The sequence below is a fragment of the Dama dama genome, chromosome 23 (genome assembly GCF_033118175.1).
Source record: "Dama dama isolate Ldn47 chromosome 23, ASM3311817v1, whole genome shotgun sequence".
In the NCBI taxonomy this organism is placed as follows: domain Eukaryota; kingdom Metazoa; phylum Chordata; class Mammalia; order Artiodactyla; family Cervidae; genus Dama; species Dama dama.
The window spans coordinates 63,383,987-63,398,802 of NC_083703.1; the positions used below are offsets into that span (position 1 = coordinate 63,383,987).

Genomic DNA, 14,816 nt, shown 5'->3' on the forward strand with positions numbered 1-14,816 from the left:
TGCAGACTTATATCTGCAGGGAACTGGCTGATGACCTCTGTTAATGCACCCCCCCTCCACCCTGGCCCACCTCTGGCTCCTGGGTGAGGCTTCTGGGGTTCAGAAATAAGTAAATAGGGACTTTGAGTCTAGAATGCATGGACTGCTTAGGGAGACAGGAGTGTATGTATTCTTACTATATGCTGTGATAAAATGCTATCATAAACATATATACCCACGGTGAGAGGTAGGGCAAGGGAAAGTATCCCAGGAGCAATGAAATCTGAGCTGGGTTTTGAAGGATGAGTAGGAGTTTGCCAGGTAGACAATGGATGGCCGGGAGTACCTTCCTAGCAGGAGGAGCAGTAAGTGTAAAGATAGGAAATAAAATAGCAAGTGGTTTAGAATGACTGTTCTGTAGAATGGAAGTGGGAGGAGATGTTTAGATGGGGCCTGGGAGAGAAAGTGGGGTCCAGGGCCTGAGGATCTTGTAGAAATCACAGGAGCTTTGAGAAGCTGGCAGGGGGACTGGGGCTCAAGAAATAGGGTAGAGGGCATCTGACCTGGGGGAGATTGGGAAATAGGGCCCCAGAGGCAGGAAAGCCAGGTGAACTCTGACCAGCTAAGGGGTGATTTCTGGATAACGATGAGTAATTCCCATTTGTAGAGAGCACTTGCTTTTGCCCTTCCAATCTGTGGAATTTCTAGGAGTCCCTGTAGCTGTGTGGCTCTCTGGAGTGAGATGCCAAGTAAAAGGAAGGGAGTACCTGCAAGGTGCCTTGACCTGACTTAGGGACATTGAGCCCTGCCTTCCTGGGAGGTAGGTTGTATCTGTCAGTTCAGGTGGCTGTAACAAAATGTTACAGACACACGAGAGAGAGAGGGTGCCCTTTCTCTCTGGTCTTTTGTTTTCTTTCTTTCCTTCCGTAGCTGCGTTGGGTCCTGGTTGTGGCATCAGGCTCTTTTGTTGCAGCCTGAGGGTTCCTCACTGTGCCGTTTCTCTCTAGTAGTGCTGTGGGCTTCTCTCTGGTTGTGGCATGCGGGCCCCAGAGCATGTGGCTCAGTAGTAGCAGCGCGTGGGCTTAATTGCCCCTCAGCATGTGGGATCTGAGTTCCCTGACCAGGGATTGAACCCACGTTCCCTGTGTTGGAAGGCAGATTCTTAACCACTGGACCACCAAGGAAGTCCCTGCTCTTTTCTTATAAGGCACTAATCTCATCTGGAGGCTCTCACATTCATGATCTCACCTAGACCTAAGCACCTCCCAGAGGCTCCATCTGCAAATACCATTACACTGGGGGTCAGGACTTCACCATATGAATTTTGGAGGAAGCTAGTTCTGCCCATAGCTGTGGTGTTCTCCCCATTGCAAAGATGAGGACATTGAGGCTCAGAGAGGAGATGTTAGCATCCCATTATATATGGATAGGCTGCAATTTATTTAACCTGCCCGTACTACGGGTTAATTGGGTTATTTCCAGTTTGTCATTATTATAAACAATATTACAGGGGACAACTTTGGACCTATATCTTTGCTCATTTGTAAATAAGTTCCTAGAAGTAATTTTTCAGGTCAAAGAGGGGTTTGCAAAAGATTAATTACTACCTGAAAAAATAAATTTATGTTCATACAATGCAGTATTTTAAAACTACAGAGGCGCATAGAATAAAAAGAAATTCCCTATCCATCCTGACCCACTTCTATATCCCACAGGCAATCGTTTTCAAGAAGTGTTTCTTTTAAACTTACTTTGAGGGACTTCCCTGGTGTTCCAGTGGCTAAAAGTCTGAGCTCCCAATGCAGGGGCTTCAATCCTTGGTCAGGGAACTAGATTCTATATGCCATAACTAGAGATCCCACATGCTGCAACTAAGACCCATTGCAGCCAAATAAATAAATAAATATTAAAAAAAAAACTTACTTCGACATAACCTCAGACTTGTAAAAAAGTTATACGAATAGTACAAAGAATTCCCATACACATTCTTCACCCACATTTCCCAGGTATTACAATACTAACCACACTGGCTGCATCACATTCTAAGCTTTTTGAGAATAATTTGCAGACACGATGCTCCTTTACCTTTTCTCTTTCATGTTTATTTTCTAAAACCAAGGATAGCCTCTTCCATAAAAGCATGGTGTAGTTATCAAAATCAGGAAGTTAAATCAATACAATTCTGTTATCTCATCTATAGGCCTTATGGAAAAATTTCCAGTTGTTCCAATAAGACCCTTTATAGATGAAGAAAAAACTTTTTTCTGGTCCCAGGGTCCAACCCAGGATCACACACTGCATTTGGTTGTCCTTGTCTCTTCAGTCCCCTTTTTGCTGAAACAGTTCTTTGTGTCTTTGTCTTTCATGACCTTAGTATTTTGGGAGAGTAGAAGCCAGGTATTTTGTAGAATGCGCTCAGTTTGGATTTGTCTGATTTGACCTCAGGGTTGGTCCAGGATCGACACTTTTGGCAGGAGCATCACAAAGTGATGCTGTGTCTTTCTCATCACGTTGTATCAGGAGACATACGACATGGGTTTGCGCTATTGCTGGGCATGTTAACTTGCATGACTTAGTTAGGGTGGCATGTCTGGCAGGGAGTTTTCATTTTAATGGTCTTGCAAAACTGCCTCCCCTGCAAACCTATGCCTCCTGCCACCAGAGCCTGAGCCATTCCCATCTTCCTCCCACCAGCTCACAAAGTCTCTGCCCTCCTGGTAGCACGGCTCCCACCCCACCCCCTCCTTCTTTCTTGCCATCTGCAGGCATTTAGCTTGTGGTTTTCAGGGTGTGCCCCGAGGGGGAGTCCACTGGGCCCGCCACAGGTGCAGCCTGGCTGTGGGTTTCCCACTGTAGCCCTGGTGTACAGATGGCAGGGCCCACAGTTCTGTTTTTAGCATGAATTGCCCACCTGCCTCTAGCTTTCCTCATTGGTACTGCTTTGTAAATGGGCCCATTTGCTGGCCGGCATTCTCGTGGTGGGAAGACTTTGGGGTCTTTTCTTTAGTGTGGCTTGTGGCCTGAAGCTGCTGTTTTGCGGGGATGTTAACCAGTGATGGTGGAGAGGGGTGTGACTGGTTGCCTCCAGCCCGGTGCATGCTCTCTCACCTCTCTGCTCCTCCCCATTTAGGTGTGTCAAATGTGTCAACAAGTACTCCACACCTGAGGCGCTGGAGCATCACCTGCAGACCGCCACTCACAACTTCCCCTGCCCGCACTGCCAAAAGGTGGGGACCCCTGCCCTTTCTGGCGAGGCGGAAGTAGGGGGCGAGAGGTGGTGGAGCGAAGACCCCACCGTCTCCTCCCCTCCTGCCTCAGCACGTGCAGGCCAAGCTTGGGGTTGTCTCTGTAGACAGCACTTCTTGAGGAGTGAGAGCTCTGCCTGGCCCGTCTTACCAATTGGTCACCCACCCTGGCTGGCCCGGGGCTGCTACTGGGGCCAGGCGGGCCGGGCAGGCTGTAGAGAGAGGCCTCTCCTGGGCCCAGGCCCAGCATGCAAACAGCAGCCTCCAACTTCCTGACACCTTATTATCCTGGTTATTATCAGTTCTTTTTTTCAGTGGATCTGGAAGTTCTCACTAAAACCTGGCCCTTCACACCTATCAAAAATGCAGTCAGGGTTCCATTTTTTACTTTTCCCCAAAACATGAGTTTTGTAAAGTTTGTTTGAATCAGGTCCACATGTTGTGATTGGCTGATCCGACCACAGTTTCTATTAATCCACAGATTCCCCCATCAATGCTCTTTTTTTTTTCCTTTTAATGAATTTGTTGAAGAAGCTGGACCTTCAGTCCTGTGGAGTTTCCTGAAGTCTGGATTTTGCTGATTGCACCCCCTGGTGTGTCTAACTGGTTTCTTTGTTCTTCTCATTTTCTTACCACCTTACATGGCAGATTTCCCAGGACAGACAGTCCTGGTTTCACTTCGGCCTCATTGTAGATGTTTCTAATTTTACAACCTTAATTTGGGGGTTTGGAATTTGTGGTCTGAATAAAAGGTATCTTGAATTAGCAAGAACCCTGTGCCAGATGCAGTTCTGAGCCTTCTATTTGAAACTGACTCGTTTAACCCTAGGAGGCTGGCATACTATTATTTTACAGACAGGGAAACCAAGGCACTGAAAGATCATCCAGCTAGAAGATGATGGAGTGAGTAAGTAGTTAGGTCTGTGTCCTTGACCATGTATCTGTATCAGATGAATGAAAAAAATGAATGAGTGTCCTTCCTATGCCTGGGGAGGAAGGAGATTTTGGTTTCCGGGTTTTCTGGCTTTTTATTACCTTTCCATTTATTTCTTCAGTTATGTGTTCATTTCTTCATTCATTCCCCTGCTTGTCAGTCATTTAACTCAGGCCCTGTGCTGGGAAATGAGAGCCCCTCTCTGCCCTCTGGGAGATCTCATGTGAGCAAAGGGCTGTTATTCAAATAGGTTAGATGCTAACTTTAAAAGTATGGGTGGACTTTCGAGGCATTGAATGTGTGGCATTGAGAAGTCACGGAGGGCTTCACAGAAGCAGTGACCTGAGTTGGGTCTTAAAGGAGGAGTAGGAGTTTGTTTCCTGCTAAGAGAAAAAGTCTCTCTGGGTAGAAACAACAGCCTGGGCAGAAGCTCAGAGCAGGCCTGTCTTGACTGGTCTTATGGGTGAGTAGTGGGAGCCATGAGGTTCTAATGACTGAGCTGGACACTGTGAGCCTTGACCCCTGGTGGGAAGAAAGGAATGTGTTTCCATAAGGGCTGGTAATGAGGCCCCCCTTGAGCTCCTAATGTGGTGAGGGTGGTGAGTCAGACCTGGCGCCGACTTCTCTGTCCTGCCAGGTATTTCCTTGTGAAAGGTACCTGCGGCGTCATCTGCCCACCCACGGCAGCGGAGGCAGGTTCAAGTGCCAGGTGTGCAAGAAGTTCTTCCGGCGGGAGCACTACCTCAAACTGCATGCTCACATCCACTCAGGTGGGTACCCACCCCCCAGCAACTTCTGCTCAGTCCCCTTTGCCCTCCTCCAGACACCCTCTCTGTTCCCCTTCCCATCCCCCTCTGGCCTTCCTTCCCAGCTCCTTCAGCCTTCTTCCTCAGCACCTTCCTGGCCATCCCCTCCTTTCTCTACATCCCCATCTCCTTCCTGGCCCCCTACCTACCTGCCATCTCAAGGGAACAAGAGGTTCCACCAACACTGGAGTGGAGATGAGCCTCTGGAGGCTGGTGGAGGGACTCCTGGCTCTGCCTCTAGGAATCATCCCCTTGAGACCATTCTGAGCCCCTGGGACTGGGCCCACTCTTCTCGATACAGAATTCCTTCCCACACCTTAACCTTTTTAATGACTACAGACCGTTCCATTGTAATGATCAGAATTACCTCAGTCATTGGATTGGCATTTTTCAAAAGTACTCATTCATCTTAGAGAGGAGGACAGAGAGGAAATAATGGCAGGAAATAAAACGGCCCAGTCATAGACCTTTTCCAAAGGGCAGGTTGTGACCCCCGACCCCTGTCAGATGAGAGCTGCTCCCCATGCCCCACCCCCACCAGCCCCACCCATGGAATCTGCAGCAGACGATTTGGGGCGACTCAAGTGGGCTCCCGGCCATAGTGCTGAGCTATGGAATCTTAGTTCCCCCAAACACTAAGTATACACCATGAACCTCAGTTTTCTCATTGAGGACTTTTTATGGTTTGTTGTAAGGATTCAATCAGAAAAGATGTAATACCCCGCTCCCATGGGCTTCCCTTGTGACTCAGCTGGTAAAGAATCCACCTGCAATGCAGGAGACCTGGGTTCAATCCCTGGGTTGGGAAGATCCCCTGGAGAAGGGAAAGGCTACCCACTCCAGTATTCTGGCCTGGAGAATTCCATGGACTATATAGTCCATGGGGTTGCAAAGAGTTGGACACGACTGAGCGACTTTCACTTTCATTTTTCACTTTCCCTCTTCCCGTATAGTGGACCCCATTTCAGTAAACGTCATGACCGCCCACCCCGTCACTCACATGTCACCCATGCCTCAGGCTCGTCCTTGACTCTCTTCCTCTCCCGCCCCACAGCCAGTCCATTGGCAAGGGCTGCCGGTTCTGCTTTCAGCATCACCAGTACTTGGCCACTTCCCATTTCTTGTTCCTGCCTCCTTCCTGCCTGAGCCCGCACCGCCCTCAGTCTGCTCTCCTCACGCAGTCAGGTCCTGGCCCTCCTCCGCTCAGCCCCGCTGTGGCTTCTCGTTCGGCTCAGCGTAGAAACCTTGGCTTTCCAGGCCCTCCCTGTTGGGCCTGGCTGCCTCGCCCACTTCCTCTTCTGCCTCCTGCTCCCTTCCCTGCTTTTTCCGGCCACACGGGCCTCCACTTTGTTCCTCAGACACACCCAGCACCCGCCTCTCCTCCTGCCTGGACTCACTCCCAGATGTCTGCCTGGCTCACTCCCTCACCCCCTCAGGGCTCACCTCAGGTGTTGCCCCATTGGAGAGGCCTTTCCTGCCCCTCCTAACTGCAGCAGCCCCCAAAGTCCTGAGGAAGGAGAGAGAGGTCTTCCCCAGGCCACCTCTGTAAAGGAGTTGCTGCCATCTGGTGGGGACCCCTGTGCCCCAAATTCAGACTCCCTCTCAGGGCACCCTGGATCCCCCCAACTGGGTTTCCTCCTGCAGGTGAGAAGCCCTACAAATGCTCAGTGTGCGAGTCCGCATTCAACCGCAAGGACAAACTGAAGAGACACATGTTGATCCATGAGCCATTCAAGAAATACAAATGCCCGTTCTCGTGAGTAGAGACGACCCTGGGTAGGAGGGGCAGGTTTACCAGCTGTGGGGTGGAAAGGGGCCGGGGCTGAGGGCGTAAGGCCCACTCACCTTTTGTCCTGTCCCGGGTCCTGCCTGGCTGCCTCACTCTGCTTCCCTGCCCAGCTCCCAGGGTAGATGAGGGCTAGCAGAGTGGCCAACAAGAGAGTCCTGGGTGTAGCGTGCTCCCCTGACCAGTGTTTTGGGTTCTAGGACACACACGGGCTGCAGTAAGGAGTTCAATCGGCCAGACAAGCTGAAGGCTCATATCCTCTCTCACTCCGGTAAGTGGCCCCTGGACCTGCTGGGGAGGTCTGGTTCAGCTCGAGCCCCTTGGGCAGGACCCCAGAAAGAGCAGGCATGTCTCATGAGACTTAGTATCCTTGCGTGACACCTTCTAGCCCCCAGACTCTTGCTCCCATGAGCCCTGCCTACGTTTGGATACGCAAAGGTGAGTCAGCCACAGCCTCCAGGTGGAGAAGGAGGCTGACTCATGAGATGACTGTATCAGAGAAGCACCCACTGTGATAGAGGTGAGGTCATGTGGGAGGGAGATCCGACTCTGAGTGGGTCCAAGATAAGGCCAGAGAGATTCCTTGGTCCCCTTGGCGGAGCAGGGCAGCTGGAATGTGGAGTAGGGGTCTTCACGTCACTCCTCAGTTTCCAGGGGCCTCCACAGAGCTCCCCCCAAGAGCACTGCTTCACTGGAGCAGCTTGGCTGGCTTCCCACATTCATGTACCATTTGGTCTAGAACACGATTTCTCAGTGTCAGCACTATTGATATTTTGGATAATTCTTTGTTGTGGATATCTGCCCTGGGCACTGTGGATTGTTTAGCAGCATTTCTGCCTCCAGGGGACAAGCCAAGAAATCCCTGGGTAGTAAAGTCACCCCTGATGAACAACCACTGGTTTCCAGAAAGGATCTAGTTTGAAATATGGGAGAGTAGATTGAGGACTTGGAGACAAAGAGCCTAGGTTGGATTCTTGGCATTACCACTGTCCTGCTGGGTGACCTCAGGCAAGTTTCTGCCCCCTCTCTGAGCTGGCATTCCAGGGAAACTGAGGGGGCCATGGCAAAAGCTGTGTGTGGGATGGAGTTGACTTCACCATGGACATGGAGGCAGGCACCAGTGATTCACCTAGTGAGTGATGATTGAGAATCTACCACGTGTCAGGCACTGGGGGTGCCATGAGGGAGTCAGGCAGAGCCCCACCCCACTCTCCTGGGAAGCTTAGCATTTAGTGGCAGAAATAAAAAACAAACAGCAGACAAATAAGTATATTACACTAAAATATGCTGAGTTCAAAGATGGAAATAAGCAGAGTGAGAGGGCAGAGAATAAAAGAGAAGTGGGTGTCAGGGAGGACTTCTTGGAGGAGGTGACAGAAAAGCTGAGTCTGAGAGACGAAAAGGACAGTGAGATGAAAAGAGCCAGGAAATGGCTTCCAGGGTGAGGGAGCAGCAGGTGTGAAGCCTTGAGGCAGGGAAGAGACTGGGGCGTGTTTGAGATGAGGAATGGTGGGCAGGGGGCCTGGAGCTCAGAGAGCAAGCGAGAGGAGGGAAGGGGCTGAGAGGTGAAGGGGGTGGTCAGCTACACGCAGCTCCGTGGGAAACTAGGGGAATCACCGGAGGGTCTAGAGCAGGGAGTGTCGTGGAGAAGTTTTACCAAGACCTCTCCAGGTGCCCTGTGGGGAGTGGTGTGAGGGGGCCAGGGTGAGGCAGGCCAACCAGAGAGGGGAGAGATGATGGTGACCTGGCAAAGTTAGCCACGGTGTGGGGGCTGAGCTTGCTGTTCCAGGCAGAGGGAGGTAGCACGTGGAGAGGCCCAGAGGCAGGAGGCTGGCACAGGAGAAGTGGCTGGGGGAAGGAGGCTGATGAGACTGGAGGGAGCAGGGAGCAGGTCACACCCCTGTTCACAGGGCAAGCTGAGAAAGCGGGTTTTACTCCCAAGTGCCGAGGCAGCCGTGTAGGGTGAAGGGTCTGGGCGCCTCTCACGGCCTTCCCCTCTCTGCTCAGGCATGAAGCTCCACAAGTGCGCCCTATGCAGCAAGTCCTTCAGCCGCCGCGCCCACCTCGCCGAGCACCAGCGTGCCCACACGGGCAACTACAAGTTCCGCTGTGCTGGCTGCGCCAAGGGCTTTTCCCGCCACAAATACCTCAAGGACCACCGCTGCCGCCTCGGCCCCCAAAAGGACAAGGACCTGCAAGCCCGGCGGCCCCCCCGGAGGCGGGCGGCCCCCCGCAGCGGCAGCGGCGGTGGGCACAAGGTGGTGACCCCCCTGCCCGACCCGCTCGGGCTGGAGGAGCTGAAGGACACAGGGGCTGGGCCTGTGCCCGAGGCCGCCCCAGGCAAGCCGCCCTTCTCGGAGCCAGATGCCGTGCTGTCCATCGTAGTGGGGGGCACGGTGGGGGGCGAACCTGAGCTGGTAGTGCCTGGGCACGCCGAGGGCCTGGGCTCCAACCTGGCGCTGGCGGAGCTACAGGCGGGGGCCGATGGCTCCTGTGCCATGCTCGCCGTGCCCGTCTACATCCAGGCCTCGGAATGATGGGCCCATGGTGTTTGCTCCTGCCTGATGCTCATCTTTAGGTCCAGAGCCCCTGAGAGCAGACCAGAGAGCCTTCCCAGGGGAAGTGAGCCATTGGTCAAAATCCTTTTGGAACGTCATCTGTAAACCCTGGCCCAAGGCCGCCTCGCTGTGTCCCCTGTCCTGCTGGGAAGCCCTGCACCATTCTGGGATCCGAGGCAGCTGAGCCTGAGCAGGCCCAGGGTCTGGCTGGTCCAGGCTGGTGGTCAGGCTGCCTAAGGGGGAAGACAGGGCTGTCCCATCCACCCCTCCTCTAGGCTGCCAAGGGGCAGCCTCTAAGCAAGCTGCTGAGGCCTGAGATGGTTGGAGTCCTTATCTGTTTGTTGAACCTTTTCACATGCAGTTCCTCCCAGCATCCCCAGATGACTCTGTAATGTAGGCATGTAGGAGTCACTCAAGTGTCGTGGTTAGAGTGCAGCTATCAGCCAGATCTGGCTTCACATCCAAGCACTGACACTTACTTGCTGTGTGACCTTGGGTAAGTCACTTCACCTCTCTGAGCCCCGCATTCCGTATCTGTACGATGGGGCTTATGGCAGTACTACCTCATAGGGCTGTCATCAGGATCCAGTATGATGAAGTGTGCAAAGAATTTGGCATAGTGCCCAGCACTGAACAAGTGCTGAATAAATGTTTTTTTAATAAAAAATGGCTCAGGCCCTACCTTTGGCAGCTTCTTTCTTAGGCCCTAGGTGGCAGCAGTCCCCCCTCCAAAGCACGTGGGGGCTGAGGGGGTCCCTTGGCTCCTCACTCACAACTATCCTACCCCAATAGCCACAGAGAGGTTTGATGCACCCAGAACAGTTATTTTAGATCATGACCCATGGAAACCCCCCGAGGAAGGGGTTTATAACTCACTTTTGAAAATGCAGAATCCTGGGTCTTACCCTAAAACCCATTGTGATCAGAAACTCTAACCAGAGCCAGACTACCATCTCTAAATAGCCATAGATACCCTTGCATCGAGCATTCCTTTCCCCGTCTCCAACTAGTCCAGTGGGGAGGCACACCAGGTTCCTTGGGAGACGGGGAGGAGAAAAGGGGCCTCGACCAGTGCGTGCTTATTTATCTTCACCACCACCTTGCTGGGCCACATTGCCTCAGTTGCAGGAGAGGCCTCTGAGACTCAAGATGGGACAGGACGGGATTCGAGAGGACTGTCGGGCGCAATCTGATCACGGAGTTTCCCTGAAGAGGACATCCCTCAGACATCTGTGTGTGGGCCTGTGGCTGGAGCTCAGAGCAAGGCCGACTTCCCCACATCCTCAGGAAAGGGTGTGATGCAGTGGGAGGGATGAGTGAGGCAGCCTTGCACAGCAGAGGGGGTGAGGTCAGTAAGTGTACCTGGCCCAGCCGTCAGAAGGGCCAGGGGAGGGACTGGTGGGGACAGGAAGTCTCAGAGGGGGAAGTAGCCTTGACACAGAGTGTTTGATGGTAGATAGACGAAGAGGTAGATACTACACAGAGGTAGATAGAAGAAGGCATGTCAGGCAGAGCAGGGCATGAACAGTGACCTTGAGGTGTGACAGTGATCGAGGCCGGGGCTGGGGTGACAGAGACATCTCTGTCACAGGGTGACAGATTTGGGGGAAGTGGGTCAATCACGATAATCACTAATTGCTTCAAACCTCCATGTGATAGAAGCTGTGTTGTAACCCTTCTGTGTCACATCAGTTCAGCCCCATCAGGTGAGAATTGTCACTTTTCTTATTTCACAGGTGAGGAAACAGAGGCCCAGAGAGGCAGTTTCTTGCCCAAACACACACAGTAAGTCAGAGTTGGGATTCAAGCTGGGGGGCCTGCTTCCATGTATGCTTAGCCACTCTCCTGTACTGAAATATGGGTCATTGTCAAATCAGAGAGACCCTTGGATGTTGGCTTAAGGAATTTTGTTCTCTACAATGAATATATTCTCTATTCTCTATAATGAAAGTATCATGGGTGGCATTAAACATTTTTTAAAAAATTGTAACTGTTATAGTAAAAAATGTGAACAACCACATCTCCATCTTAATACAACTATTTAAATTATACTTCTCTTTTTTTCCTGTCAATGTACACATGCATGCACTTATCAATAATCATGAGGACTAAAGTTGACTAGGCACTTAGGTCATGCCTGGTGTGTCCTAAGCACTTTAAGGTGAGTGCTACTTTTAATCACATTTTACAGCTAGGATAAGGCAAGGTTAAGCAGCTCCAAGTCACACAACAGTAAGTGTCAGAGCCAGGCCCCCAAACAAGAGCCATATCCAGATCAGGTCTAATACTTACAATATGTGGAGTTGGACTGCAGGTGAGGAGGCTGGGGCAATATTGGGGTTCTCGTAGCTAAATCTGTTCTAGGCTGGCATATGGGAGACTCGGGCCCAGAGAGGGGAAGGCCCATGGTCAAGGGTCACTCAAAGTTGATGACAGAGCTTCTGTAGGACAGGCTGTAGTAGAAAGAGGAACTCATCTGGGCATCCAGTCTTGTCAAATCCAGATTGTGGCATCAGGCAGATCTGGGTTTGAATCCTGGTGCGGCCTCTTCCCAGCTGTGTAACTGGCAAGTTACTTCACCTCTCTGAACCTTGGGGTCCTCATATGTCAAATGGGAAGAATGATATTAACAGCACCTACCCAATGAGATTGTTGTTGCAACTCAGAGAATTGAGGTAACACAGAGATCACAAATTGGCAGCCTACAGGTTGATAGACTTTGACTTTCACAGTGTTTGGAAAAAATGAACCAGCCTTTAAAAGTTATGAAATTCAAGACCTACAATCATGAAAAGTAAGAGGCATTCCCTCTGCGTCAGGAACAAGACCATGGTGCCTGCTGTCATGACTTAAACTTTATGTAGGAGGCCTAGCAAAGGAACAAGGCAAGGAAAATAAATGGTGTTAGGTTATAAAGGAGGAAATAATAGTAAGGATGCTTAAATAACAGCAAGACAAATATATAAAAATTTACTGCATTCCTATACTCCAGAAGTGATTAGAAAATGTAATTTAAAGTTGGGAGGTTTCACATAAAAATCCGAGTTTCTGACTTCTTCTGAAAAATGGGAGGGAATTACCCTGAAACCCACTGGTTAGGACTCCACACTTTCACTGCTGAGGGTGTGGGTTCAATCCCTGGTTCGGGAACTACAAGCCCTCAAGCCACACAACACGGCCAAAAAAAGAAAAGAAAAGGAAAATGGGGTATCTGGCACTAGGGGGCAGCAGTCAGGTGGAGCTGGGCTAGCCAGCCCTTTCAGGTGAGCACTTACGTTACATGTGTCTCAAAAGTGGAAAAGCAAGATGGCCAGGCAGGGCCACGTGAGTTTTCATGTTCCTGGCCCACTTTACTCATTCATCTTGTTTATAGACTCTGGGTGTATGACTTTGAACTTCCCTGGTGGCTCAGATGTAAAGAATCTGCCTGCAATGCAGGAGACCTAGGTTTGATCCCTGGGTTGGAAAGATTCCCCTGGAGAAGGGAATGGCAACCGACTCCAATATTCTTGCCTGGAGAATTCCATGGACAGAGGAGCCTGGCGGGCTACAGTCCATGGGGTCACAGAGTCAGACACGACTAAGTGACTAAGCACACACACATGTGACTTTGAGGAACCCTGTAAATCTTTCTTTCTCTTCCAGTTTTCTGCCCCTAGCCAGAGCCAACCTCAGTTTCTCTATCAATAAACGTAGGGAGTTCAGTCCTGGCTTTACTGACTGATTACTAAGCACCGCACCCTGTGCTCTGTACCGTATTTACATGTTGCTGGAGTCCTTAAGAGCCCTTAGAAGCAAGCTCTCCTATCACGTCCATTTTACAGGTGGGGAAGCCAAGGCTCAGAGAGGTATAGCAGCTTGCCCAAGGACTCACTGCTGGAATGTGTAGAACTGGGCCTCCAGTCCAGGACTGATAGACTCCAGAGCTCCTGCCTAGTCTCAGGATTTCTAAAGGTCTTGCCAGCTCTGATGAGATGGTTATTTTTAGAACCACTTCTCTGAGGCTCCAATCAGAGCTCGGCCACACTATCTTCTCCAGGCCACCAGCCCCTCCTGCCTGGATGACTGTATCATCAGCCTTCTCTCTGGCATTATCTGCTTTCTCTCTTTCCCCACCACGATCCCCACCACTTTGACCACAAGAACCCAAGTGATCTTTCTAGAGCCTGATCAGATTATGGCGCTTTCCTGTTGAAAACCCTCCAATGGCTTCCAGTCCCACCCAGAATGAACTCTTAAGGTTTTCCCGGTAGATATCCAGGTTCTACATAATGCAGACCTTGTCTCCTACCACTCTTCTTATTTCACTCCACTCCAGCCACACCTGCCCTCTAGCTGTTCATCTCTCATATAAACTAGTTTTGTTGCAGGAAGGGCCCCTCCAGGGCCCAAAATTGGGCTCTTGTCTAACACTTGGAAATGAATTGTCCGAGGAGACACATGTGCTGACAAAGCAAGATATTTTATTGGGAAAGGACACCCAAGTGGAGAGCAGGAGGGTAAAGGAGCCCAGGAGAAAAGCTTTGCCACTTGCAGTCTCGGGGGTTTTATGGTGATAGGATTAGTTTCTGGGTTGTCTTTAGCCAATCATTCTGACTCAGAGTCCTTCCTGGTGGTGCAGCCTTGTTCAGCCTAGATGGATGCCAGAGAGGATTCTGGGAGGTGGTCGGACATGTGGTGTCTCCTTTTGATCTTTCCTGAACTCTCCCGTTGGTAGTGGCTTATTAGTTCCGTGTTCCTTACCAGGACCTCCTGTCCTAAAACAACTCATGCAAATGGTTACTATGGTGCCTGGCCAGGGTGGGCAGTTTCAGTCAGTGTGCTTCCCCTAACAGTTTCTGCCTCGGGGCCTTTGCACTTACAGTTCCCTCTGTCTAGCATGCTCTTTCCCCAGATTTTCCTATAGCTGGCTCCTTCCCTCTGTTCACTGTTGTCCAAAAGTCATTTCTGCAGAGAGGTCTTCCCTGGCCAATCTGTTTAAAATAAACCCCACCCACTCCCATTGTTCTCTAGTCCCTTAACCTGCTTCATTTTTATTCATCATCTTTGACATTATATTAGACATTTCTTTATTGTCTGTTCCCCTCATTAGAAGCCCACAAGTTCAAGGACCTTTGTCTGTTTCATTCACTGGTATATCTACAGTGCCTAGAACTTCCCTGGAATTGCTCAATCACTATTTGTTGAGATACTCTGAGAAAACAAGGTCCCCTCCACAATCCCCTCCTCCCACCTCACAGAGGCCAAGTTTCCCCCAATAAGAATCCTCCATGTAGGCTGAGAGAGAGCTGGGAGGTAATGCCTGATATGAAGGACTCTTTCCTTTGTCTTAAAAGGGAGCCGAGAATATCTGGGACAAATGAAAAGGCGGTGGCTTGGAAGTCTCAGTTGACAGAGCAGGTATCCTTTCTGGCCCAGGAGAACCGGTTGGACCAATTTTATCACCCCTGGGGAGGAGGGAGTGACATAGCAGTTGCAGATGTTCCCAACCCCCAGGATTGCTAGCAA

The 14,816-nt window shown here is 50.8% G+C and overlaps 1 protein-coding gene across 2 annotated transcripts in view; it reads left to right on the forward strand.

Annotated features, from left to right (window-relative positions):
- Positions 1–11,357, forward strand: part of ZNF341 (zinc finger protein 341) — a 41,325-nt gene extending 29,968 nt beyond the window's left edge. For both annotated transcript variants that reach the window (XM_061127089.1, XM_061127090.1), the window contains 5 exons: positions 3,110–3,206; positions 4,796–4,928; positions 6,609–6,720; positions 6,951–7,021; positions 8,758–11,357. In XM_061127089.1, the coding sequence (XP_060983072.1) occupies positions 3,110–3,206; positions 4,796–4,928; positions 6,609–6,720; positions 6,951–7,021; positions 8,758–9,287 (943 nt within the window). In that variant the 3' untranslated portion in view covers positions 9,288–11,357. The remainder of the gene's footprint in view (positions 1–3,109; positions 3,207–4,795; positions 4,929–6,608; positions 6,721–6,950; positions 7,022–8,757) is intronic.
- Positions 11,358–14,816: the final 3,459 nt, after the last annotated feature.